The sequence below is a fragment of the Scardinius erythrophthalmus genome (assembly GCF_964197995.2).
Source record: "Scardinius erythrophthalmus genome assembly, chromosome: 12".
Taxonomy (NCBI): Eukaryota; Metazoa; Chordata; class Actinopteri; order Cypriniformes; family Leuciscidae; genus Scardinius; species Scardinius erythrophthalmus.
This window is the reverse complement of record NC_138232.1, coordinates 29,389,147-29,417,125: the sequence shown is the minus strand read 5'-3', so window position 1 is coordinate 29,417,125 and position 27,979 is coordinate 29,389,147. Positions and strand designations below refer to the sequence as shown.

The 27,979-nt window shown below is 41.3% G+C and overlaps 2 protein-coding genes across 4 annotated transcripts in view; one reads left to right on the top strand and one right to left on the bottom strand.

The window, feature by feature from the left end:
- On the top strand, positions 1–27,554 carry ddx17 (DEAD-box helicase 17). 3 transcript variants are annotated; one of them, XR_014031191.1, is made up of 14 exons: positions 1–363; positions 577–733; positions 951–1,047; positions 1,643–1,776; positions 1,878–1,943; positions 2,095–2,236; positions 11,374–11,534; positions 11,789–11,961; positions 12,093–12,203; positions 12,290–12,351; positions 12,447–12,506; positions 16,681–16,908; positions 23,438–24,319; positions 26,736–27,554. XR_014031191.1 is itself a non-coding variant. In XM_081380269.1 (13 exons), exons 1-13 carry the CDS (start codon positions 308–310, stop codon positions 23,968–23,970), a joined length of 1,980 nt encoding a protein of 659 aa, XP_081236395.1. In that variant the 5' UTR covers positions 1–307; the 3' UTR covers positions 23,971–24,939. The 3 variants fall into 3 exon arrangements, 2 of the variants coding, with proteins under 2 accessions (XP_081236395.1, XP_081236396.1); XM_081380269.1 differs by lacking the exon at positions 26,736–27,554 and having other exon boundaries at positions 23,438–24,939; XM_081380270.1 differs by lacking the exons at positions 23,438–24,319; positions 26,736–27,554 and adding an exon at positions 17,308–17,469.
- gga1 (golgi-associated, gamma adaptin ear containing, ARF binding protein 1) overlaps positions 26,602–27,979 on the bottom strand; it is a 53,276-nt gene continuing 51,898 nt past the window's right edge. Inside the window, exon 18 of the mRNA XM_081380272.1 lies at positions 26,602–27,855. Coding sequence (XP_081236398.1) covers positions 27,745–27,855 — 111 coding nt within the window. The 3' untranslated portion in view covers positions 26,602–27,744. The remainder of the gene's footprint in view (positions 27,856–27,979) is intronic.

Here is a 27,979-nt window from a genome sequence, read left to right as displayed (position 1 = left end):
GACATTAAACGGGGCGGGTCCAGTTGCTAGTGGCAGACGACATTTTACAGAACCGAGTACGCACGAATATGTTGTTTGTCTAGCTCAAAGCTGGTGTATTTTTCGCTGGTTTGTTGTTTGTAAAAGTCTGTTTTCATGCTGTATGGAGATACTTGCCGATTTTCTACACACTAACCTTGTCTAAAACACCCTCATTAAACATTTTACAAATCTACCGCTTATCAGAAAAATACATTTCTACAAACCAGGTAGGACCAGCTTTACTTCGTTTCGTTCTGGGGTATTACCTTTCTGTAGGGTAAAGGAAATGAGAGGAAGTAACTCGTATGGAGACCGAGACAGAGATCGAGGACGGGACAGAGGGTGAGCCATTATTTTTAATTGATGTTTGTTTATTTGTGTGTATTAAAACATTTAATAATATCAGTTAAATTGGATATTAGATATTAGGTAATTAATGTGTTGGTTTCAGTTAACAGATTTAGCTACTTTTCCAAAGTATACAACACTTATCTCGAACAGTGCTCGTAACTGCCAGGAAAAGGATTCAAAGTTAAAGAAATGCATCTCTCACAGGCCTCGCTTTGGATCAAGTCGAGTTGTCCAACCTCCACCTAAGAAGTTTGGGAATCCAGGAGATCGACTGAGGAAGAAGAAATGGGACCTGGACCAGCTGCCCAAATTTGAGAAGAACTTCTACAGCGAACACCCAGAGGTTCATCACATGAGTCAGGTAATAAATAACCTAAGAAAAAGAAAAAAAAGTTGAGTCTGAAATGGGCTTCCGTACATATTAATTCATTAATTAATTTACAGCAAAAACCTTATTGACTATGTTATTTTGGTAAATCAGTATAGTGAACTTTTCGGTCTACTGTTTTGCTTTTATTTAATTTTTGCTTTTATTTAATTTTTGCTTTTATTTATATTTATCTTTGTATGTTTAATAGTATGATGTTGAAGAATATCGCAAGAGGAAAGAGATCACCGTCAGAGGCTCCGGCTGTCCAAAGCCTGTCACCAGCTTCCATCAAGCTCAATTCCCTCGTGAGTTTAGGGAAAAAAAAAAAAACTTTTTCAACACACTCATCTGAAATGAGTGTGTTGAAATTTTATATTTTTTTTCTTCATCCGTGATGGAAACACACTTACTAATATAATTTCTTTTTCTTGTATTATTTTCTGCTAGTGATGGGTCGTTCATGAACAATTCATTCATATTGAACAAATATTTTATACGACTCTGGAATAATGAGTTGTCTTATAATTTTTTTGTTTGCTGTGCATGCACAACATGCATGTTTAACGTGAAAACTGCATAGGCTCTGTACAGGAAACAGAGGGTCAGAAAAAAGGTGATTACTCTAGTCTTCATTAATTTACAAAATAATTCTTTACTATATTTAACATATTTGTGCACCTATTTAGGCTAATTAAGATTTGCGTTTAAACTGCATTTGGCCAAATTTGAGTCTGAACTTGTGACTCTTTTTTTCCTCATTGCATCTGCTTCCTAATTCCCACAACTAAATTGCTTTGTAATTTTGTTCAGTTATGTTAAAAGAGCTCTTTGAAATATTCTGGTCTTGTAGAGCAGTGGTTGCGTATAAGAATATTGAGTATTGTTTCTGTGTTTTTTAAGAATATGTGATGGAAGTGCTGCTGCAGCAGAACTTTAAGGAGCCCACTGCTATCCAGGCTCAAGGTTTTCCTTTGGCTCTCAGTGGCAGGGACATGGTGGGCATCGCACAGACTGGCTCTGGAAAAACACTGGCTGTAAGAGACCTACATCTATAACCAACAGCCAGCGAAAACACACATACTTGCAATACCCATTTAAGTATACTCATGTTTACTTATTTCAATGTTTTCCACAGTATCTGTTGCCTGCCATAGTGCACATTAACCATCAGCCATACCCAGAGAGAGGGGATGGGCCCATCGTAAGTTGGCATACAACTTTTACCACAATAAGTAGAATTAGGCACTGATTAAGAATCAGAATGGTGTACTGTTGTTGATGCAAAATGAATCCATAATGCTTTGTTAGTACATTTTTCAATCCTTCCGTTTCCTGCTTTCTGTTCTGTTTAGTGTCTTGTGTTAGCACCCACACGTGAATTAGCCCAGCAGGTGCAGCAAGTGGCTTATGACTATGGCAAATCATCCCGAATCAAGAGTACCTGTGTTTATGGTGGAGCCCCTAAAGGTCCACAGATCAGAGATTTAGAAAGAGGTATGGAAACTGACCAACATCTACAACACCCTAACAAAAAATACAGTTTACCTATTGTTAATGCTCAAAATTGAATCATGATTATTCTGAGAACGTTTTATTATTAATTTTATTCGTATGAACCAAGCCTATCCGAGACACTGAAAGAGTGACATTAGTGAGCTCACTAATGTCATGAGCTGCATGTGTGTAAAAGAACATCATGCCATGCTTTACTCTTAAACACGCAGTGTTGTCGGGTTATAAATGTATGTAATTAATTCGCAGCGTTTGCCAGTAATTATGACTTTATGGTGCCATTTATGTTTGAAAATGCATAATGCATTTATAGAGCTTTAAAGGGTGTTCACCTTAAAATGAAAATTAAGTCATAAATGTCGGTGTTGTTGTTGTTCCAATGCAGTATGCCCTTCTTTCTTTTGGACCACAAAAGGAGAAAAAAAAAAAGTCCCACTCGTGCTCATCATATAAATGGCAGTGAAAAGCGACCAGCATCAAGCTTTTTAAAAAAGATACAAAAGTATCACTGAATGATCTCATGCAACACTTATCATGTTCACATCTGTCTCCTGTCATTCTGACTAGGGCTGGGCGATATGGAGCAAAAAATATATCTCGATATATTTTGCTATATCTCGATATACGATATATATCTCGATATCTTTACAGGAAAAATAACCCCCCAAAAACTACTGCAAAAACAAATATGCCAAATACCACAGTCTTTTTTTATTGAAGTGCAAATTGGTAGGCTGTTCATGTAGGAACAAAGTGCTTCTGCAACATAAAAAAAAAAAAAATCCCTGTATACAAAAATAATAATTTAACTGTAAAATAAAGGAAGAAATAATACATATTGCACTATTTTTAATAAACCTGTATAGAAATATCATTACTAATTTTGGCAAATAAATAAAAAAAATGCCATATATCCCCCAAAAACTGCACAACTGTAGAGTAAAACATTAATTAAAAAAAAGTGATAAAAATGCATCTAAAAATTGACATGATTGTTACAAAATCACACTGTCTGGGGCCTCTGGGGAACTCAGAACAACTGCTAGCATAAAGTTTAAGGTAAAAATAACTGCCATTAAATTATAGTATCTGACTACTATGCAATTAGATAAACTGTTCATTCATTACATCACTTTACCTCTGTCTTTATCCACCTTTATCTTCTTCTCTTCTTTTCGGCAATGTATATAGCAGAATAGGTAACTTAGGCTAATGCTAATTTATAATGTGTCATGTAAATTCGGCCATCCGTCACAATCAGGAAACTTTGAACGTGTCTAGAGCTGGCGCGAGCTGCCAGGCCCGTTTCTAGGGGAGCATGTTAAGTGTGAGTGTGTTAAGCGCCCTCAAACAAAAGCAATGCGGCGAGAGGCGACGCTACACAAAAAAATACCAACAACAACTGATCGCGCGCGCACGCTGTTTCTGACGCACTTCAAGCACTCGCTGGGCGGGGAAAGATTGATGTGCCTGACCGGACTCGGGGGACTTGAATGAGACAACACGCGAGGGCGGGGGCGAGCACAGCACAGAGAAGGCAAACAAGCAAATTGGCGAAATCAGAATTAAATATAAACAATATATCGATATATACGATATGTCAAAATCCATATCGAGTTTAAAAAATATCTCGATATATCGTAAATATCGAGATATCGCCCACCCCTAATTCTGACTGTCATCAGACATACGTTGTTCTGGTCCGTAAATCTTTACACGGATTAAATACAGCGGTACTTTTTGGGGATTTCTAGGCGTTGTTTTTCATGTCGCGTATTTATTAATCTTAATTTCTCACAACTTGTTTGTTATTTCTGGGCAAGATGGAGTGAACTGCGGCGCTATTAGAGTCTCACGAATGTGCAGTTTTAGCTGTGGACCGAAGTACAGAAGTAGTTTTTATTTTATTTTAACAAACCCTATCATATACCCCTAGAACACTTGGAATATACCAGTGTTGTTTTTGGCAGCCCTTTTAGTTTTAGTCTTAGTCTTAGTCTTTTGGACGAAAATGCTTTTTAGTTTTAGTCACATTTTAGTCACTTATAAACTTGATAGTTTTAGTCAAGTTTTAGTCGACGAAAACGCAAAAAAGTTTTAGTCAAGTTTTAATCAATTTTAGTAAAAAAAAAAAAAGTATTCTTTAACAATTTAATTTTAGGTTAAAAAGTATTGGAAGTGGGCTTAGGTTTGACAGGTTGTAGCAAGTGTTGCAATTCATAAATTTTTTTGTGAAAAATAACCCCTGAAATGATTACTTCTGGTGAATATTGTGGAAACTAATTGATACATTTAGATAAATATATTTCATATAGCATATTATAATACAACTTATTAGGCCTATATATTTATAGAATAGCAAAGTAGGCCTAATCAATATACAAGACTGAACCACATAGATGTGAAATATAAAGGCTATCATGATCATTTTGCCAACAATGAACCATGGATTTGTTTAGTTTATAATACGTTTTATTTTTAACTTAAACAAATACAACATATAACATTCAAAACTCACCGGCTTAGACTGCATTTGAAAAAAGATAAACACAACAGTTTTCTGTAGCCTTCTGTGCGAACTTATTCAATAGAATTATTAGATTATCTCCTGATGCGTGCTGCTTAATATCACACACTCCGCCGTGACAAACGAAAAAAAAAACGCGACGGCATATGGTACAATTGGCCTTGTATTCATTGTCCCTCACGCATTCCAGCCACGGATATTTTAATCCCATTCAATTTTACATTTCTGTGCTCTTTTCTTTTTCGCCGGCTGCTCGGAGGTCATTTTTACATTTCCCGCTGTTGTCACTTGTCGTCATCGTTGCTACGATACGTGACTCACAATGACTGAAACGACCAATTAAAAGGGCATTCTCTGATGATGTTCCAAGATGTTAAAAACGCTACGCTGATCATAAACGGGGAGAAATTAGTATCTACCGCACCGGTTTTTTTTCTCATAGCCTACAAATGTCTTCGTTCATAGTCTGACATATTAGAAGCTATGTGTCTGTCATGGATTTGCACTCAATTGATTCTCAAAAATACGGAAGGAACATACGGGACGATTCCGTATTTACCCAGGGGGCAAAGGGGGTTTAGCAGACATGGGCTGCTGTAAAAGGTTGTCATATAAAAATGAAATCTATGATGTCTGAGGATCACAACCTGGGTGGCCAACTCGGTCAACAAGCTGCTGGAAACTTGTAATTAGGGTCAAAACAATGTTACCTCAAATTCGGCTTTAACTCCCAGAATCACCCAAACATGCTAAAACGGTTTAATTATATTCATGAATTGTGAGCCTTTATCTCCCTGATACTTTATGCTAGAAACAAACTGAGCACACCTTTAGAAAGAGTGGAAGATAAGCTTTCATCTGATGCCTTGGTGTACATGTACATGTCATTAGAATGTAAGAGTTAACAATGCCTCTTAATTCATAGGTAGGCAAAAAAAAAGAAAAAAATATTGAACATTCCATTTGTAATCGGTAGCATTCTTTTCCCTTGTTGTTGTTACAATAAACAAATTACCATGTAAAGTTAACTTTTACTGGATGAAATCATATTTTGATTTTTTTTTTTACTAACCAGACAGTCCTCATGGCCCATAACACATTTAGAGGGAATTCAATTTCAAGCCTATAATAGCCTGTCAATTCAAACAAGATCCAAGAAAGAAGTTTACCATTAACTGGTGTTAATTGTATACTGCTCTGTTTCTGTATGTACAGTATATCGTTTGCATATTTATGCAATATCAATTATTTGTATTGCAATGTCTATTTCTAATATTCTTTCACAAGTGGGATAGCTTTATTTATTCTATTGAAATAAAAAAAAAAGGATTTGAGGATTTTGGGTTAGGCTGGTTAGTGTTCAATCCTGGAGTTTGGAGTGTGAGACAAAGGTACTGACAACTAAATGCTGAAAGACTAAAACACACAGGAGTCGTGTGTGGAGTAGGTTTAAAAGTATTTACTGATTAAAACTGTTACATTAAGTAGCAATTTGTACCAAAAAAAAAACAAAAAAAAAAACGAAACAGACAAACAGATTACAATTCAGGGTGATAACTAATTTCTGTAATAATGTTTATACAATTTGTTTAGCTGTTTCGGAATCACCGCTGCTGTCGCTGCTCTCTAGTGTTTCAGCATGCTGTGTCCTACTACATTTGGTTGCCAACCCTAGCAACGGCATCCTATGTAGCATGGAGCAGTTCTTCTGACAACCTTTAACCAGAGATGGGCACAAATACATCAAAAAGTATTTAATTAAAATACAAGTAATTTGTAATTTGAAAATACAAAAATATATTTTTTACAGTCTTCTGTAGTGTAAGTGTGGCGTTAGGTACATGTAAGAGTCTAGAATATTGCAATATTATTGTTTAGTGCAGAAGATGCACTTTTAACGTACATGTTGCCACATACTGTCATAATAAAATATAATTACGCATATAACACTATATTTGTATTATTTACAGAAAAACTAGTTAACGCTGCTGTGAGGGTGTTTCTAATAGCGCGGCTGTGACAAAGTTGACAACTTTCTTTCTTCCGACTGGCATTATCTATTTTTTTGCTCTTTTTGAAAGTTGTGAAAACACTGTTGTGGCGTTTTTCTTTTGCTATTTGAGCAAATTGGAACACAAAAATATATATTTAATGTAGTCTTTCATTCACTGCTATAGAAGTTAACCCAACTATGATGCCTTACACTTCTGAGAAACCCAGAAATGTGAACAGGGTAAATAGGATGTGTCACATCACATGATTTACCAAAAACTGTGATAGGCAATTTGTTAGTCCTATTTGTATTTTATGTCTATGGTCCTAGGGATAGTTCACCCAAAAAGGAAAATTAGCCCATGATTTACTCACCCTGACGTCATCCTAGGTGTATATTACTTTCTTCTTTCAGAAGAATACAATCAGAGTTATATTAAAAAGTGTCGTGGCTCTTCCAAGCTTTATAATGACAGTCAATGGGTATATTTTTCATCAAAGTGCATCTATCCATCATAAAAGTGCATCTGTCCATCATAAAAGTGCATCTGTCCATCATAAAAGCGTATCTATCCATCATAAAAGTACATCTATCCATCATAAAATTGCATCTGTCCATCATAAAAGTACATCTATCCATCATAAAATTGCATCTGTCCATCATAAAAGTGCGTCTATCCATCATAAAAGTGCATGTATCCATCATAAAAGTACATCTATCCATCATAAAAGTGCATCTATCCATCATAAAAGTGCATCTATCCATCACAAAAGTGCATCTATCCATCATAAAAGTGCATGTGTCAATCATAAAAGTGCGTCTATCCATCATAAAAGTGCATCTGTCCATCATAAAAGTGCATCTGTCCATCATAAAAGTGCATCTGTCCATCATAAAAGTGCATCTATCCATCATAAAAGTGCATCTGTCCATCATAAAGGTGCATCTATCCATCATAAAAGTGCATCTATCCATCATAAGTGCGTCTATCCATCATAAAAGTGCATCTATCCATCATAAAAGTGCATCTGTCCATCATAAAAGTGCATCTGTCCATCATAAAAGTGCATCTATCCATCATAAAAGTGCATCTGTCCATCATAAAAGTGCGTCTATCCATCATTAAAGTGCATCTGTCCATCATAAAAGTGCATCTATCCATCATAAAAGTGCATCTGTCCATCATAAAAGTGCGTCTATCCATCATTAAAGTGCATCTATCCATCATAAAAGTGCATCTATCCATCATAAAAGTGCATCTGTCCATCATAAAAGTGCGTCTATCCATCATAAAAGTACATCTATCCATCATAAAAGTGCGTCTATCCATCATAAAAGTGCATCTGTCCATCATAAAAGTGCATCTGTCCATCATAAAAGTGCTTCTATCCATCATAAAAGTGCATCTATCCATCATAAAAGTGCATCTATCCATCATAAAAGTGCGTCTGTCCATCATAAAAGTGCGTCTATCCATCATAAAAGTGCGTCTATCCATCATAAAAGTGCATCTGTCCATCATAAAAGTGCATCTATCCATCATAAAAGTGCATCTGTCCATCATAAAAGTGCGTCTATCCATCATTAAAGTGCATCTGTCCATCATAAAAGTGCATCTATCCATCATAAAAGTGCATCTGTCCATCATAAAGGTGCATCTATCCATCATAAAAGTGCATCTATGCACTTTTATGATGGATAGATGCACTTTTATGATGGACACTAAACCAGCCTAACCCAAAATCCTCAAATCCTTTTTTTTTTATTTCAATAGAATAAATAAAGCTATCCCACTTGTGAAAGAATATTAGAAATAGACATTGCAATACAAATAATTGATATTGCATGAATATGCAAACGATATACTGTACATACAGAAACAGAGCAGTATACAATTAACACCAGTTAATGGTAAACTTCTTTCTTGGATCTTGTTTGAATTGACAGGCTATTATAGGCTTGAAATTGAATTCCCTCTAAATGTGTTATGGGCCATGAGGACTGTCTGGTTAGTAAAAAAAAAATCAAAATATGATTTCATCCAGTAAAAGTTAAAGGTACCGTATGTAGGATTGTGGCCAAAACTGGTACTGCAATCACTTTAAAAATACTGTAGAGCCGTGTATCCCCTCCCCCTCCCCCCTGACTCGAGGTTGCCAGATAAGCTGCAGGATTCAGCAGAAACGCAGGCTGCTTCAATGAGCTTCCAATGGCAAGTGATGACGAGACGTACACAGTAAGTTTTTTTTTCTGTTAATTGTGTTTATGCTTTATGAGAGATATTTTGATGAGTAATTACTTATTTAAAAAATGTACTAATTGTTGAGGTGCTGGGGCCATAATAGCTGAAGAGATAAGCGTTTTTGATTTGATATTTAATTTGATTTGATTTCTTTATTTTGAACATATAAATACAATTACAATTAAAAAAAAATCTGAGGAAAAAAAAGGATAATAGTAAAACAAAACAAAAAAACATATAGACTTAAACAACAAAATAATACTTCCTTATTTTTCAATACGAAAAAAAAACCTCGATTTACAAGTGCTAAAGTTTTTGTCATATTATAGGCTAAAAACAGAATAAACATTTGCCACAGAAATTATAACACGGGACAAATTCAATATCACCAATGGCTATCACAGGGTTGTTTTCAGTCCCATCAGAAAATATTGTTAGAGTAACTAAATTACATTAGCAATGGTCATACAGGTCAACTTGCAGCATGTGTAACTTAGTCCACGATATACGTGAAGAACGAATGACGAATAATTTTTTCTGAGGAAAAGTTAGGCTTGTCTCAATTACGTTTCAAATTGCCATAATGGGCTTGCTAATGTTTTCATCAGCGTCTCAGCATAATGACAGAGAAACGGGCTCCTATAATGCATTGCAAATGCATACGTCCATGTGAGCTAACGTTACGTTGCTTGAACACGCATAACTTTGTTCGACTGTCATGAATATATGAAATGTCCATTGACATCCAGGACAAGTTAGCCAAGCATAGATGAATCTTACCTGTCTAGGAGAAAATTAGCAACGTTGGCGTCTGTGTTCAAATTCTTCTCCGTTTTCAGCCGCCTCCATCTTTCAAAAGCATCTCCTATACAAATTCTGGTTTTATTTCGGACTTTGTTACAACGAATTTCTGAATTATAACGAGGTCTTTTTGATTTAGTAACGTTAGACATTTTTATCCGACTAGAGTTAGGGTAGGTTAGGTTAGAGCAAAGCTGGCAACCCGGATCCCGAAACACTACTGACTTCGTGATTGGTAGATAGGTGGAGGGAGGCGCTCAGGCCAAAACACAAGATGACAACATCAACATCAGTTGAGGGCTGCAAGTCCACTTTTTAAATGACAATATCCTAGCCATACTACTGTTGTCAGTGATATAAGTATTTGAAATGAACATGATTTCTTAATGTCTAGTGACACATCAGGGCAATTTTATGATTAATTGAAATAGATTTCTTACATACAGCTCCTTTAACTTTACATGGTAATTTGTTTATTGTAACAACAACAAGGGAAAAGAATGCTACCGATTACAAATGGAATGTTCAATATTTTTTTCTTTTTTTTGCCTACCTATGAATTAAGAGGCATTGTTAACTCTTACATTCTAATAACATGTACATGTACACCAAGGCATCAGATGAAAGCTTATCTTCCACTCTTTCTAAAGGTGTGCTCAGTTTGTTTCTAGCATAAAGTATCAGGGAGATATGGCTCACGATTCATGAATATAATTAAACCGTTTTAGCATGTTTGGGTGATTCTGGGAGTTAAAGCCGAATTTGAGGTAACATTGTTTTGACCCTAATTACAAGTTTCCAGCAGCTTGTTGACCGGGTTGGCCACCCAGGTTGTGATCCTCAGACATCATAGATTTCATTTTTATATGACAACCTTTTACAGCAGCCCATGTCTGATTTCCTAAAAAACAGGTGTTTTGCCCCCTGGGTAATTGGAGAGGTTGGCAACCGTCAGACATGTAATAATTTTCGTTCCGTCTCGTCTCGTCAACGAAAACTCGAAAACGTCTCGTCATGTTTTAGTCACCTTGGAGCCATTTTTAGCTAGTCATCGTCGCGTTATCGTCATAAAAAAAGGTGCGTCAACGAAATCATTTCGTTATCGTCATCGTTGACGAAAACAACACTGGAATATACGGCACGTGTCACATGGGATCATTCTGTGATACTTTTGCATCTATTTTAAAAAGCTTGATGCTAGTGGTTATTCACTGCCATTATATGCCATTTTTTCTCCTTTTGTGGTCCCCCAAAAAAGAAGGGCATACAGCATTAGAACACCACTAGGGTTAGTAAATCATGACTTAATTTTAATTTTAGAGTGGACTATCCCTTTAAACAAGTTCATTGACAGTTGCTGATTGTTAACAGTTCAATGGAAGTTACTCCCATAAGTCATGCAAAACGTCATGGGGTGTAGAAAAAAAGTTGGATTGAGCTGTGATTCTCAACCCTTTTCCTGGACTAGTGTAATAGTAACTGAATATTTTCTAAGTAAATTAATCAGGAATAGTTAAGGGCTTTTCTTTCAATAAACATTGTTTGACCTCCTAAAGGTGTTGAAATCTGCATTGCCACACCTGGCCGTCTGATCGACTTCCTGGAGGTAGGAAAAACCAACCTGCGCCGTTGCACCTACCTGGTGCTAGATGAGGCTGATCGTATGTTGGACATGGGTTTTGAACCCCAAATCCGCAAAATTCTTGACCAAATTAGAGTAAGTTCTGTCCTTTTGTGAAACAGTTTGACAGTTCATGGATGAACTTGAAATTCATCCATGATGAATTTGACAGTTCATGGATGTTAACATTACACACACAGCAATGCTAGACTGAGAATATTAATCAGGAATGATTATGCACTCATAAAATTGTCCTGGTCTGTGTTTAAGATTGCTACCCATAATCACTTTCCTCTGAATACACATCAAGCTCAATCTTTTACGTTTGCTGCTGTTCCTGTTTCCTTCAGCCTGACAGACAGACTCTCATGTGGAGTGCCACCTGGCCTAAAGAAGTGCGTCAGCTGGCTGAAGATTTCCTCCATGACTATGTCCAAATCAATATAGGAGCTCTAGAACTAAGCGCAAACCACAACATCCTGCAGATAGTGGATGTCTGCATGGAAAATGAAAAAGACAACAAGTGAGCTGAAGTATTGGATATGAAATTTATTGAGCTTTTATTATAGTCATTGCGATGTGTGTTGGTCTACTTTCCTATTTGTATGTATAAATCAAGATGAAAATGTTTCAAAGAAATGTTTGTGCTCAAAGGCTGATTCAGCTGATGGAGGAAATCATGGCTGAAAAGGAGAACAAAACCATCATCTTTGTCGAGACAAAGAAACGTTGTGATGAACTGACTCGCAGAATGCGAAGAGATGGGTGAGAGATCATTATAATCCCTCTTAAAGGTTTTTATATAAAATCATATAGTATGCTGATGCAATGTGGGTTCTGTCTTCATCCAGGTGGCCTGCAATGTGTATTCATGGTGACAAAAGCCAACCAGAGAGGGACTGGGTACTATCAGGTGAAGTTTTAAAGCTTCACATTTTATTGAAGCAGGCTGTTACATTTCTTTCTGACAGTTCTCACTTTGTTGTGCTGTGTGTTATGTATTTCCAGAGTTCCGCAGTGGAAAAGCTCCAATTTTGATTGCTACTGACGTTGCCTCACGGGGTCTGGGTATGGTCTGATGCTTGATACTCATTCAGAACCGTTTCTAATTTTTTTTGTCTAAAATTCTAAACGGAATGATTATCTGATCGCCACTAAATAATGTAGATAATATATAGACAACACTTTGACATATACAACATTGTCACATAATTGTGGAATGCTCAAACGTTGTGCCCATAGAGATGCACTGGTTAAGCAGATGTCATTCCTATTCACACAAACACAGGGCTGCAAACTGCTCATCTTTTTTGGGGAGAAATTTTATGTTTTGCGAGACCCGAAAACTTGAGTATAATAGCTTTAACCTAAAATACATTAAATCATTAAAATTAATTGAAATGTTTGCTAGAAACTTATTATTTCATGAGAAATTCCCACTGAAGCATGTCCTCGGATATGTAATTGTTTGACCTTTTTCACACCTTAGGAGTTTGCATCCCTGCAAACAGCTAATCCAAGTGTTTTTTTCAAGTAATTATGTCAGACAGACACCTAAATGTTGATCGATAAATAAGCGCACTAATGTCATATCTTATTGTTAACAATGAAACTTGGTCAATGCACACAACCAAGTCCCATGTCCCTTGGAGTGTTGTTCAGTTCTTTTGGTCCGGACCAAAAAAGAAAGTGATACATTTTTGTTTTAATTGGACTGGTCAAGTGTGAACTTTTTTTCAAATATATCAAGTGAAAAGTATTTGTATAATGCTTTTCACAGTACACATTGATTCAAAACTACAGGAAATAATGAAGATATTATAGACATGAAAATAAAATATGACAAATACATATATCATGCCTCAATCTGGGGGAATTTAGAGAAGAATGACAACTATTTACAATGGCCATGCTATTCATTTTCTGAGAGAATTGAAGGTTTCCATCATTGTGTGACTTTTAGCAATGCAATGAAGTTAAATAGAACTCAACTTCCTAAAAATGAACTGTGATCCTCTACCTGAGACTACAGATGGATAGTCATCAGTTAAGTAGGAATTCTCAACACAACCGCACAGAGATTTGGCAACATCCAGTTATTTAATCTGTATCGGTGTGAACGCCCCTTTTACTTTTTGTCCAGTTGATGAACAGAGAACAGTGTTTTGTGTACTTGAAGGGTCTATTTCATTTTCCACATTCTACTTCATCTTGTGCATCTAGTGGACCTTTTTTTTTTAACCGCTCAAATCGCTTGCACATGTGCTGTTGTCTGCACAGATACAAAAATAGGGCTGCATGTAGACAGTGTGCACAGACATCTGCGGATTGTGCTGAGGAGGAAAATTGTCATATGGACTTCCCACAATATGAAGTGGAATGCGAAAAAATATGCTTTCAGGTTAAGAGTTGTCAGACTTTAGGAGGAGGATAGACATTAAGAACAGTTTTTAACCTAAATTTATATCTATAGTTTTAAGACCTAGAAATCAGTACCTTGAATTCTACTATTTGTTTAGGATTATTTTGGTTCAGACCTTAATGGCTTCTCTCTTTTCAGTTGGAAAAACATCACATACATTTTGGGAACATTTGGTTCGATCATTTTACTCTTGTCCTTTCTTCTCTTATGTATTTTGCTCAAAATAAGTGATGGCTGGGAAGAAAAGATATTTATTGACACGTTGTCAAGTTCACATTTAATGGTAAAAAGGACTCTGGGCTGACGGTGACTGACTGGTGGGCTGCTTCGTCAGTTTCCAAATTCCACAAGCAAGCTGTTCCAAACATGATAAACTTGTGCTGTCTGTTTCTTGTTACTAATGTAAAAATCCTCGCACATGTGGGGCTCACCGGCTCGCTGTTGACCCTAGCACGGATCTAGGGGAGCTGCTATCCTTCCCTCCTCTTCCCTGGGTCCTAATGCCAGTCTCCTTCCTGAACAAATTGTGTACAAGTGTCCTGTTATCTTGGAAGATGTTAATCCGTAGTCATGGTCAGAGTAGAGTTGGTCAGAACTTTTTCTTTTTTTTTTGTGCAAAACTTCTTTCTGGAATCATTCATGTCTGGGTGAACGATGACCTCACAAAAATATTAGAAATTGCTAATTTGTTTTGTCTGGGTATGTTTGGGTTATTTTAGAGAGTCTTACAATATTATTGTTCTTTTTCCCCTTCAGGATTTTTGACTTCCTAACTGCCAGCCCAGACATGCTGTGCTAATTTGACACAGTGGCCTCCCTCTACCATGTTACCAGACACTAGCACAGGGCTTGATATGGATAAACTCCCTCAGCTGCGCCCCTATTTATCTAGAGTATTATGGGCTAGCGGCATCGACTAGCTTACTTTTCTTGTTTTTTTTTTCTTCTTCAAAATCTGGATTGACCATTAAAAAAAAAAAAAATTCTCAAAAGGATACTATGGACCCTCAGGGCTCTGTTAGATTCCAGGAAAGTCTGCCCCCAAGATAGATTTGGGGCTGAATGGCCCACAGAGTTCTAGAGAGAGAGAGAGAAAGTTAAGAGTGCTGGATACAGTCCGGTCCGGTTTGTGGAGGCCCTACAACCCAGCGAGAGAGAGAGAACTGGGGCAGAGCCGGTTCTGCTCCCGCCTGGCGTTGCTGGGGCAGGGCCGAGGGTGAAGGGGGGGCAGCTCAACGCGTGAGCCCACATTAACCTCTTCCTCTTGGGCCGCTCCACGGGACCCAGGACTGATCCCAGCCAAGAGTAACCTAACCTAGGGTAAGTACCTGATCATGCCCTAGTCACTGCCCTGTTCATGAGAACTGTTTCCATAGTGTGGCAAATGTCCTTTAAGTTTGTTTGAATGGGTATGGTAAGTGCCATGGTATATTAGGTCATTATTATACATGACTGTATTTCCATTTTAGCACGTTGCATTCTTTAGATATCTAAAATAGCATAAACTATCATTATCATTTCCAAAAGGAGACTGTTTTCTTTTAGGGTCAATAGCAGTGTTGTTAGAGCCCCTTTTAATCTGTAATAAGAAACAGACTTTTAAGATTTTGTCCATTTTGTCCTTTTGTCCAAAAAAAAAAACAAAACTTCACCTTATGTTTAATGAACTCCTGACATTTCTCCTCTTTAATACTACCTAAAGTATTGCTGGTTACAAATAGTCTTAAAACTGAATCATATTGTTAATTTACATTGATAGTTCATGTAATACTTAAGATACTAAAGATTAGATTAACCATTTATCTTTGGAATAGGTGAGTACTCAAAGCTAAGTTTTTATTTATTTTACTGTATAGTGTTGGTCTCCTTAAAGGCGGTTTCTCACTAGTCGTTTGAAAACAGGCATTAAAAATCGTTTCACACTATTCTGTTCAGTGCTTTCACACTAGCACTTTTTGGTGCGCACCTGGTTTTGTTTGACATCAGTGTTCAGTGATGCGAACGCTGTTTTCCAAAACCTGGGACCATTGGAAATCGACTGAAAAATCGTCTAGTGAGACCCTGTCTTTAGGTTGAATAAAGACAGAGCTTTATCTGAATGATTAATATTGTAGTGATGCACTGAAATTTCAGCTTCCGAAATTCAGTTTTGGAGGGAAGAATTCATTGACTGAAACGGTGCATTAATTAACACTCTTCTGATGGCGTGTTTTAAATGAATCCAGTGTTTATTTTGTGTACACAATGTGAATAAGCTATAACTTGGGCTGGGATGACAAATAATGTCAATTTCTAGTTTTGTAAAGATTTTAATTTTGATGGACTGCGATCATTTAGTCTAAGTTTTTTCCATTGATACATTGGCAAAACTTCACTAAACATTATTTGTGTGCACATACAATCCAATAATCACAGTAACTTTTGTGCTTTGTTACTTTTGAAATGAAACTAAGTCTGAGCTTTCAAATTCAACAGTAAATGTCCTTTGAATGTGAAAAAAAAAAAAAAATCATTTTGGTGCATCACTAGTTTTATATATACATTTATATATTAATTAACACCTGGATATTTATGACTGTTGATGACAGCATACTTAAAAACGTCAAAAAATCTGTGCCAATTGTCTTATTGAAAGATTATTGATAGACAAACTTACTCCAAAGCCATGCCTGTAAAATCCATGAAGAGATCCCAAACACAGATGAGTGAATAATTCCAGTACTGCTGTCGCAGTGAACTAGGCAATGGTCCATTCCTTCTGTCTACTTCACTAATTTCTACCTTTTTTCTTCCTCCATAAATTACCTTGTCCCCATGAAGATGTGGAGGATGTTAAATTTGTCATCAACTATGACTATCCAAACTCTTCTGAGGATTATGTTCATCGCATTGGGCGCACAGCCCGTAGCACCAACAAAGGTACAGCCTACACCTTCTTCACACCTGGGAACCTTCGGCAGGCTCGTGATCTGGTCAGGGTTCTTGAGGAGGCTAGACAGGCCATCAACCCCAAACTACTGCAGTTGGTGGACACAGGCCGTGGGGGAGGTGAGAGTTTCAAGATGAGCTGCAGTTGGGCAGGCATATTTTAGTTTGTTTTATGTCCTTGAGAGATCTAGTTCTCTTACGAGAGGTTCTCTCGTATTGCGTAAGTAGCTTACGCATCGGGAAAGTCTTCTTTCTTCGAGATCTGAAGCCAAAAAATTATCCTTAATTTTGTATTCATTGTCAACGCAGTGCAGCAGCCGACAGACCTAGGCAGGCTAAATAAGCGTGCTCATTGGCTGCTCGGCTGCAACTGCTTAAGCCTATCGGTGAGCGCTCTGAACGCGGCAACCAATGAGGGCGCTTCGCGCCCTCCACACCCTTCTAACCGTCAGAATGGGCGTGGCCAGCGTGTATATATTCAGCGCTCACAGGCTAAAATTCTGATTTTCTTGTCTTCAGCGACGCTCTTCGCATCGCTGGATCTTGAGAGCCGCCGCCGTTGAAACCAGCGACCAGCAAGCTTAGGACAGCGCCTGAGGAAGCCGGCCGTCTTCGCCGCCTTCAGCCATCCGTGCCTGCTACGCTATCCGGCGACATATCCTTTACATTATTACTGTTTCTGTGTGTACTCTAAAAGAGCACGAGGCGTTTTTGCGGCTCGTGCCGCGCCCCGCTCAGCAACGGAGACCGCCACCTCTCTGCGCTCTCCGCCTGGGCCGCGGGCACGCCGCCACCGCACTCTCCGAGTGCGAAGAGCTTTCAATGTCGACCCTGCGGGCTCGACTTGAAGCTTTCGACCAAGCTGTCGCTCCGCCTGTCCCTGCCGGGCCGCGCAATAAGAGGCGCCGCTCGCAGCGACCACCGGAGACTGTTGTGACTGAGGAGCTCGCCGGAACCTCTCCCTCGAGCTCTCTCTCGCCCTCTCCCTCCCGGCCGCTCAACCGCCGGCTCTGCCCGCGCCGCCGCCGCGTCAGGAGATGAGGTGAATGTGATAGATACCCGTACTCTCCCTCTGTTCGAGCCGTGCAATATGCCGCTCACAAGGGATGGCAGAAGCGGACGGTCTCGGAGCGAGTTTCCTCTCCCTCTGTTCGAGCCGTGCAATACGCCGCTCACGAGGGATGGCAGGAGCGGACGGTCTCGGAGCGAGTTTCCTCTCCCTCTGTTCGAGCCGCGCAAACTGCGCCGCTCACAAGGGATGGCAGGAGCGGACGGTCTGAGCTCTCTTTACGTTACAAGAAAGCTACTCCGTCCTCGCGCGTCACTGGTGAAAGGGGAACAGAGTGTTTTCGTCCCGCCGTGGCCTGGACTATAACCTCCATTCTCACACATTTCTCAGTCCCCTCTTAAGTTCAGGCGACTGGAATTGTTACTATTGCAGTATACGAGCCTGTTATAAATACACGCTCGCCTGCAAGCAAACGCTGTCACAAGACATGATGACGCTAACCGCGTACCAATGTATTCTCCCCTGTGGCTCAGTGGCGGAATCCTAGACTGTCAAGCTAGAAACCCGGGTTCGGTCCCCGCTCTCGCGGCAGTTAAAGTTTATGCTGTTCGCTTCTCCGAGCTCGCGGCCAGTTTTTCTTACATACAGAAAACAAGCCCGCTCTCTCCCTCGTTGGGCCGTGCAGATTGCGCCGTTCAAGGGATGACAAAGCGGACGGTCACGAGCAGCGTTCAGCGTGCGCGCCTCACTCACCGGCGAAAAGAGAAGAGAGTGTGTTAGTCTCGCTACGGCTGGACAACCGCCAATCCTCACACATTTCTCAGTCCCCTCTTAAGTTCAGGCGACTGGAAATATTACTATTGCAGTAAACGAGCCTGTTTTAAACACACGCTCGCCTGCAAACGAACGCCGACGCGACACATGAGGTCGCTTTTTATATGCTCGCGCTAACTGAAAGCCTATGTGATTCCCCTGTGGCTCAGTGGCAGAATCATACGCTTTCATGCGAGAGACCCGCGTTCGATCCCAGCTCTCGGGGAAAATAAAATTTATGCTGCTTGCTTCTCCGAGCTCGCGGCCAGTCTTTCTTACTTACAGAAAGCGAACCCGCCCCTCGCACCACACCTTCTCAGGGTGCTCGAGTATTTTTTGAGCGTCTAAACACGAGAGAAGAAAAGACGGTTAAATCCCGCAGCCCTGCGGCTGGACCACCGTCGAAGCTTAACGCTCTGTCAGTCCCCGTTGCCACGGCTACTGCAGCTGTTTACCCCGCAGTCAACGAGCCGGTATCTACTCGCTCGCCTGCGCGCATCCGCCGTTCTCACGGCAACCCAGAAAAATGTCAAAAGAGCATAATGTCTGGTTGCACGGCTGACGCCGTATGTGTTTCTAGTACAGTGAATGTGCCCACGTTCTGTGCTCACCCCTGTACACAAGCACTATACATCCCGTGTCTCTCACAGAGCCCACTCTCATGAAGCAGGCAAAAGCCGCTTTAGTGTTAAAAGTAGGTCACGTGTCCACTTCTCCGTGCCCACACCTACTCACTGCCCGCTCTGTCACACGGCCTTGCACGACCGGTCATGTTTTAAATGTGAGTCCTGTGCCCGCCCTCGAGCGCTCACACATACATTTTCGCGCCTCACACTATATGTTCCCCGTCCAAAGCCACCGGGACACTGTGTGTAAAACGGCCAGCTATCGCTACGTGCGATCCGCCGTATCTAACCACCAAGAGCGTGCGCGCCGCGCCCGCCCCTGAATGTAACTCCTGTGCCCGCCCTCGAGCGCTCACACATACTAACGAACATTTTCGCCCCGACGCCGCCATCGCGCGTGGCGCCTCACACTTTATGTTCCCCGTCTAAAGCCACCGGGACACTGTGTGTAAAACGGCCAGCTATCGCTGCGTGCGATCTGCCGTATCTAAGCACCAAGAGCGCGCGCGCCGCGCCCGCCCCTCCGTTTCGAGCTCTCGAGCCCGCGATGCGCGGCGATCGGAGCCCGGAGGCCATTCTGCCCCTGGCTGCACACGCAAAAGCGTGGGAAACTATTCCAGGCGCATCAGAACGGGTGCTAAGCACAGTAAAACAGGGCTATACTCTGCAGTTCGCTCGCCGCCCTCCGCGCTTTCAAGCGCGTTTCGAGACCAGAGTTAATGGGGAAGTAGCACATCTACTTCGAGCAGAAATAGCTACACTTCTGTGCAAAAGGGCTATGGAACCGGTTTCCCCTTCCATGAGCGAGTCGGGCTTTTACAGCCGTTATTTCCTCGTTCCCAAGAAGGACGGAGCACTCAGACCAATTTTGGATCTGAGACGTTTGAACGAGGCTCTTATGAGAAGACCGTTCAAAATGCTCACAACCAGACAAATTCTCGCGCAAATTCGCCCGAGGGACTGGTTTATATCTCTCGATCTAAAAGACGCGTGCTTTTCAGATCCTGATAATACCCCGTCACAGGCCATTCTTGAGATTCGCCTTCGACGGTCAGGTATATCAGTACACGGCCCGCCTGTCGACACAGCGCGCGCGCTGCATTCGACGCCTGGCCGCGTCTCTCCGGCCGGGCAGCACCGTACCTCTCAAAACATTTCAGAGGCTACTGGGTTGTATGGCCTCAGCCGCAGCAGTGCTTCAGCAGGGTCTTTTACGAATGCGCCCGCTACAATGCTGGCTGAATGCCCGAGTGCCTCACAGAGCATGGGCTTCCGGCGGTATTCGCATCAGAGTGACTCAGAGCTGCGTTTCAGCTCTGAAGCCCTGGTTAGCGGCCGACTGGTACCAGCGGGGAGTGACAATGGGAGCTATCTCACACCGCAAAATTATCTCGACGGACGCTTCCACCTCAGGCTGGGGCGCTCTGTTCGAGGGCAAACCGGCTTTTGGCCTATGGTCAGACCGGGAAAAATGCCTCCACATAAACTGTTTGGAGATGATAGCGGTCGAGAACGCGCTCAGGCGCTTCCTCCCATTCATACGGGATCACCATGTGCTAGTCCGCTCGGACAACATGTCCGTGGTATCCTATGTGAACCGACAGGGCGGTGTCAGATCCAGGAATCTGTGCAGGCTGACAGAACGCCTTCTCGTGTGGGCTTACCGCTCGCTGCGCTCGCTGAGAGCCGCGCACGTACCGGGCCACCTGAATGTCGGTCCAGACAGACTGTCCAGGGACAACATTCCCCCGGGAGAATGGTCTCTGCACCTCCAGACAGTCCAGTTTCTCTGGCGCCTATTCGGCAGAGCGGAAATCGACCTCTTTGCGTCGAAAGACAATGCTCAATGCCTGAAGTTTTATTTGAAGAGCGAAGACGCGCTGTCCCAGACATGGCCCAGCCTCCCGCTGTATGCTTTTCCTCCGATCTCCCGGTTGCCACAGGTCATTTAGAGGATCAGAGAAACGCACCACTCAGTGCTGCTTATAGCCCCGCGATGGGAAAACCAAACTTGGTACCCAGAGCTAGTGAGGCTGTCGCACTCATCCCCGTGGCCGATCCCGGTGAGAAAGGATCCTCTCCCAAGCCGCTGGATCGATCTGGCATCCCCATCCAGAGCGCTGGTCGCTGCATGCATGGGTGATCAACGGATACCCGTTGACCTGTCAGAAGGGGTCGTGAACACGATCACACAGTCGAGAGCCCCCTCCACGAGACGGCTCTATGCGTCTAAATGGTCGGTGTTTTCTAAATGGTGCGCTACTCAAAACCTGGATCCGCGCGCATGCGGGGTCCCGCGGGTGCTCTCCTTCTTACAAGAGCTGTTGGAAAAGGGCAGATCCCCTTCCACGCTCAAAGTATATGTGGCCGCTATTACAACGTTCGCTGAGACGACGCGCGGCCGGGCAATGGGAAGGAATGAGCTCATTATCCGCTTCCTCAGAGGAGCTAGACGGATGAATCCCCCGCGGCCCCCCTCGGTTCCCTCGTGGGATCTGTCCTTGGTCCTGGCGGCCCTAAAGGCTTTTCCCTTTGAACCGCTTGAATCCGCGGATCTAAAGTATCTGTCGCTTAAAACCGTTTTTCTGATAGCTCTGTCTTCAGTCAAACGAGTGGGTGATTTGCACGCGCTATCTGTTAGCCCTGCATGTCTTGAGTTCGGGCCGAATGACTCGAAAGTCATTCTCAGACCGAGGCACGGTTACATCCCCAAAGCGATTGGAACCCTGTTTAGGGCACAAGTTATTTCCCTCTCGACTCTGTTAGCATCCGATAGTGGGGACAGTGATAACCTCCTATGCCCTGTCCGGGCGCTGAGAGTTTACATCACGCGCTCCGCCGCTTTCAGGCGTTCAAAGCAGCTCTTTGTTTCCTTCGGCGGACGCACCAAAGGTCTTGCCGCCTCGAAGCAGAGCTTGTCCAGGTGGATAGTGGACGCGATAGCAGCAGCTTATGCCTCCAAACACCTGCAGTGCCCTCTGGGCATCAGAGCCCATTCCACTAGAGGCATGGCCTCGTCGTGGGCCTGGTCCAGCGAAATTTCTATCCACGACATTTGTATGGCGGCGAGCTGGGCCTCCCCGTCAACATTCGTGAGGTTTTATAACCTGGAAGTTCCTGCCCTACAGGCAAAAATATTGTCAGTATAAGTGACATGTATGCTCTGCCCAGCTCCCGTGTGCAGACTACGTTCATATGCTGGCGCTATTCTGGTAACTACTCAGGGTGAAGTGTTTGACTCAGACCGGCTGATCCGTTCTGTTTCCTATTTCCCGTTACGCGCTGTTATCGGTGCTGGCCCGCGCTGCTGGCCGCCCGCATTATTCTCTGCCGCGCGGGAATTTTTCTGTTCATGTGAGACCGACTATGTCGTTTTCTCCTACCCTTATGAGTGCTTATGTACTGTATGGGCTCGCTCCGCCGGCCCTACTGTTTGTACTGTTATGTTTATAGACCGGCCGCGCCGCTCTATTTCATATGCTGCATGAAGTGCATGTACTGCGCTGGCCCGTCTCTCCGACCGGCCACATTTCCCAGCAGAGTGTTTTCCCCGGTTCCCCTGGGATTCATGGGCTGGATGCTCGGCGCACACGGCGTTGACAAAGGGTTCCCGATGCGTAAGCTACTTACGCAATACGAGAGAACCTCTCGTAAGAGAACGTACTCGGTTACTAATGTAACCTCGGTTCTCTCTAGAAGAGGAAACGAGTATTGCGTAACCTGCCGTGTCGCGCCACGAGCTTTTGCGCTTCAGACTGCGAAAACCAGAATTTTAGCCTGTGAGCGCTGAATATATACACGCTGGCCACACCCATTCTGACGGTTAGAAGGGTGTGGAGGGCGCGAAGCGCCCTCATTGGTTGCCGCGTTCAGAGCGCTCACCGATAGGCTTAAGCAGTTGCAGCCGAGCAGCCAATGAGCACGCTTATTTAGCCTGCCTAGGTCTGTCGGCTGCTGCACTGCGTTGACAATGAATACAAAATTAAGGATAATTTTTTGGCTTCAGATCTCGAAGAAAGAAGACTTTCCCGATGCGTAAGCTACTTACGCAATACTCGTTCCCTCTTCTAGAGAGAACCGAGGTTACATTAGTAACCGAGTACGATTCCCAGTCTAGTTTGACACCATTTAGTTATTTTTCACATTTCAAATTCTCGTATCTCTAGCCTAATTTCTGGCCTCTCACTGGCTACTTCCATAGGTGGAAGGATGCGTTACCGTGGCAACAACTCAAGCTCAAATAACCCCAACATGATGTACCAGGACGAATGTGATAGGCGTATGAGCTCTGCATCTGGGGGGAACAAGGGCACCCGCAGCAACAACTTTAGCCGCGATGGAAGGTCAGGTGGGAGCAGCCGTGACGACCGTTTGTCCTCTTCTTCTTACAGAGATCGCAATAGGGATGGACGAAACAACTACAACTCAGGACCCTCCTACAACAGTGAAGGAGGTGACCAATACCAGAGCTATGGGGGTGGAGGAGGGGGGCAGTATGGCTCCAGAGGGGGAGGCTCACATCCAGGTGGGGGAGCAGGAGGGCAAGATCAGGCTGGACCTCCCCAAGGTCTGTTTGGAGCACCGCCTCCAACTCCTCCTCAGCCTGGGCCGGGTCCGCAACCACTCATGGCACAACAGTTCCCTCCTCCACCACAGCCTGTCATGGGTTTCATGGGTCCTGGCCCATACCCATTTGCCTCACCACCACCCCTTCCTCCCCCTCCCAGAAAGTAGTATCCAGAGGCATTGCTGTCTTTTCAAACCTTTTTTTTTTTGTAATAGTAACCTGCCCTGCTACCAGTCGGAACATTTGAATATAGCTGTGTAATATGGTGTGCTCCTTATTTTCTTTTGTGTTGTCATAGAAAAGGATGGCTTTGCATTTAATTAAAGCTGCAGTCGGCAAGCCTGGCTGATTGAGGGGACTTAGCCAAAATTTTGAATATTTACAACTCTCATACCCCTCCCCCACAACCACCGAACACCCTCCCATCGAGTTCGTGCTCGCCAGTGCGTGTGCACCAGATTTTCTGTGAACGCGCCCCTCTCTTCAGCATCGATCAACACCATGGAGTACTCAGAGGTAACTGAGGTTTTTTTTTCAGAAAAATTGTCTCTCCACCATCACGCTTCGTACAATCCAACACACCTGCGAAATTCAGGCGTGTGCATGTGATATTGTAACGTGCGCGAGGGGGGAGGGGGGATCTGTGGCATGTGCACGAACTGTGACTGACAGTCAGATCTCACACAGCCCTGCGCTGATTGGACCAAAAGAACCGGTAGCGGTGGATTTTTGCAAAACAGATAACAGGCTCTAGGTGGAGGTAGAAGCATGTTTTTTTTTTTTTTTTTTTTACCGGCTGATTGATGTTGTTTTGTCGGAGCATAGTGTCGATTTCAGTGAATATGATCAAAAAAATCTTGCAGACTGCAGCTTTAAGCCAGTGGTCCAGGGTCTTGAGAGAAGGGTCTCTCGTTTAATATAATACTTGTTTTTTGGTTCTAAAATCTGTCTTGAAGCAAAACCTGCTACGAGGCATCTTTAGTTTGTCATAGTTTAGTTTTTATCTACTTTTTTAACGTGTATCTTCCTAAATACATCTTTTGATTACAGTTGGTCAGTACTTATTCATGATGGTTATTGAAGTTTTTTAAAGCAGTGTAATTTGTTTCATTAAAGATACTTCATTGATTTCTTAATTACTTAGTTTTGCTAACTTTTAGCCATTTTGCTAACTTCAACCACACACCCTGGAAAACCCTCCTGCCAATGTCTGCCAACTCAATGTCATCAACATGCAAACATGCAAAATATGCACATTCACGATCCGTGTATACTAAATGAATCAAGGGTGTAGAGTTACATTCAAGCTATTTTAAGGCATGAATACATTTTCACAGGAAAAAACATTCAAATATATAATTTTGGTGATCAAAGATGAGTTAAGGTATACAATTATTGACTACAATTATTGTTCATTCAGTTAATGAATGAACAGAACATTGTAGCGCACCTCCCATCCAATAAATTGCAATAAGCTTTGAGCTTTATTACTTTTGATATAAAATAAGTTTCAGCTTTCATATTCTGTCCATTTTATTATGAAATTCAAACAATACCGCTATAGCGGTTCAGTTCAAGCGAAGTGGCAGCACGGCGCACACATGAACCGATCATCTCTTCCGCTTTACTACTAGTTACAGCATGAAATAAACATGAATGAACATCAGAAGGAATGTTAAAATTCCTTATTTGTTTATTTTAATTGTTAATTAGCTGCTTCAGGTGTGTTGGATCAGGGTTGGATCTGAACTCCTCAGGTAGGTAGATCTCCTGGAACTGGATTGGGCACCCCTGTTGTAATGTTACATTTACCTCAGAAAAGCCATTCAATGACCATAAACTTGTTAGTCAGCTAGAAAAATAAACTCTAGAGAGGAGGATCTTGCTAATTATATGCACTATTGCATATTCATTGTATTTTTACTTAACATGTTAATCAATATTTAAAGTATGTTTGAATAACAAACCATGAGTAGACACATAATTATGCAATTAAAATTATATTATCACATTATTATTATAAAAAAAAACCTCCTTTGTTTAATGTAAAATGTAAGTTAACTGTACAAACCAGTTATTTTTAACCTGTAATATTATAGTAATGTATCAACTGGGGTTCCCTGTAGTTTACAGAATTAGTTAAGACATTGGAAATTTGCCATGTACTGTACCTGATATACGCCAATTGATCGATACCAAATTGAATTAAATCACAAGCTAGAGAATCCAAATCAAATCGAATCGTGAAATTTGTCAATACCCAGCCCTACAAGCAATGTTTTCATATTAACATTTTAGTGATCGTTTGACTGTCGAACATGACTGACTGAATTAATTCTTTACCATGAGTCTCTTTTAAAACTTCACTAAATGAATATGCCTGTGCCAATCAAACCAGCAATAGATAAAGGAGTAAACAATCTAAATCGGACTACTTTTCTGTTTGGTGATCATGCAACATCAAACCACATTTACAGTACCAAAGTCATGTGTCAGAGGTAAATATATGCAGGTTATAAGATTTTATACCCAATGTAAGACTTATACCCAATGCAAACATTCAAGACATTCATGTTTGCATTATTGCATTACTATTTTGTATGATCACACATTAAAAACAGCTCTCCACTTGGAAAGCTTCCACTTCTTTTTATATAATCACTTGTTTTACAGATTGTAATAAAGTGTTAAATACAGATCGCTCTTATCAATTTTTTTTTTTTTTTTTGATTATTATAGACCTTGTTCAACCTTTGATCAAAGATTTAAAAGATTAATTGAAAACATGCATTTTAAACCCCAGAGAAAAAGAATAACTTTATTTCCCTTAAATACATATTTGCACTACATTCACTTCTCCATATGTTTAGTCTCTGTATACGTTTTTGGCAAATGTACATAATAGCAATACCGATATTTACACTTTTTTCAGGTTGGAAGGACATAATCTGGAATGCAGCTGGCTTCATCACAGACCTTTAACTGTAGGGAGACACAAACTACAATAGTTTGAGAACTGATTCAACAAATTATTTCTGTTAACATCATCTGAGTACAGAATTCTTCTGATAACTTCATTTATCTCATACAAGCATGGCAAAGGTAAAATAGTATTCATTAAACTGTACTGCATTAAAAAAAAAAACAGACTAACTGTGGAACTGTCAAGGATTCAAAAAACAAAAGTGTCGACCCGAGGAGCAAATGCTCATGTTATTCTACCAATTAAAAACAAGCATCAAACAAAATGTCTATATTCACATTAACATGAAAAAGAAAATCTGATTAGGCACGTACGGTAAATATAAACAAGACATCAGCGTGAAGTTCGAGCAGTACAGTTTACAGAAAAAGGGCAATTTTAGGATTGAGGACAATCATGATTAATTAGATGCAAAAATCACAATGAATGAAGGGCTGTTTGATTTGTAATATAGATCAGTTAGTTTTAGTATTTCTTGCTAAGAAACTGATTCAAGTTTGGTGTGTTACCAGTAAACCACATGCAGCCTGACAATACAATCGAACACACAAAAAACTGAAATATGATCAAAACTGTGCAAGCGCAGAAAACCTATTAAATCAACACCATAAAAAATGAAACAATTAGTGGCGAAATTTCTCCTGCTCTGTCATTACAGCTGACTGAGACTCCAGCATCTCAATTCACACGTGGAAATGATGTCAGAAATGACCACAAAACTCAACTCTCTTACTTTCAAACATTTAAAGCTTCATACAAAAAGGGCCGAAAACAACAACAAGAAAGAAAAAAAAAAAAGTTAGAACAACTGGAATTTAAAAAAAATCAAACCAAGTTCATTTATAAAGGCCTCCTCTCAGCACTCATCCGGACATTAAGGAGAGGAGAGAGATATGGTCTGGATATGAACTGCCATCGGGAAGCAGAGGAGCCACAAGCAGGAAATCAGTCTGTTTCTTTAAAGGTTTCCCCAGGACTCTGGTGGAGGGAACTGCTCTACATCTCCGCTCTCATCGTGGGATTCTTCTCCTAAATCAAATGTAAGTTTGTATCTCAACCGCACCTTCTCCTTCAAAAGGAAAAAAAATGGTATAGGTTAGAACATGAAGAAATGCCATGTAATCAGAAAATATCTACAAATTAGCAGCAAAGTTGGTCACACACATCTGACATAAGCCACAACCATATAACCA

Excerpts from the sequence above, each read along its gene's own strand:
- ddx17 (XM_081380269.1), top strand. The coding sequence starts at position 308 with ATGAGAGGAAGTAACTCGTATGGAGACCGAGACAGAGATCGAGGACGG. Across the intron at positions 1,048-1,642 it reads CCATCAAGCTCAATTCCCTC|AATATGTGATGGAAGTGCTG; the intron begins GTGAGTTTAGGG and ends GTGTTTTTTAAG. Across the intron at positions 11,535-11,788 it reads AAATTCTTGACCAAATTAGA|CCTGACAGACAGACTCTCAT; the intron begins GTAAGTTCTGTC and ends TGTTTCCTTCAG.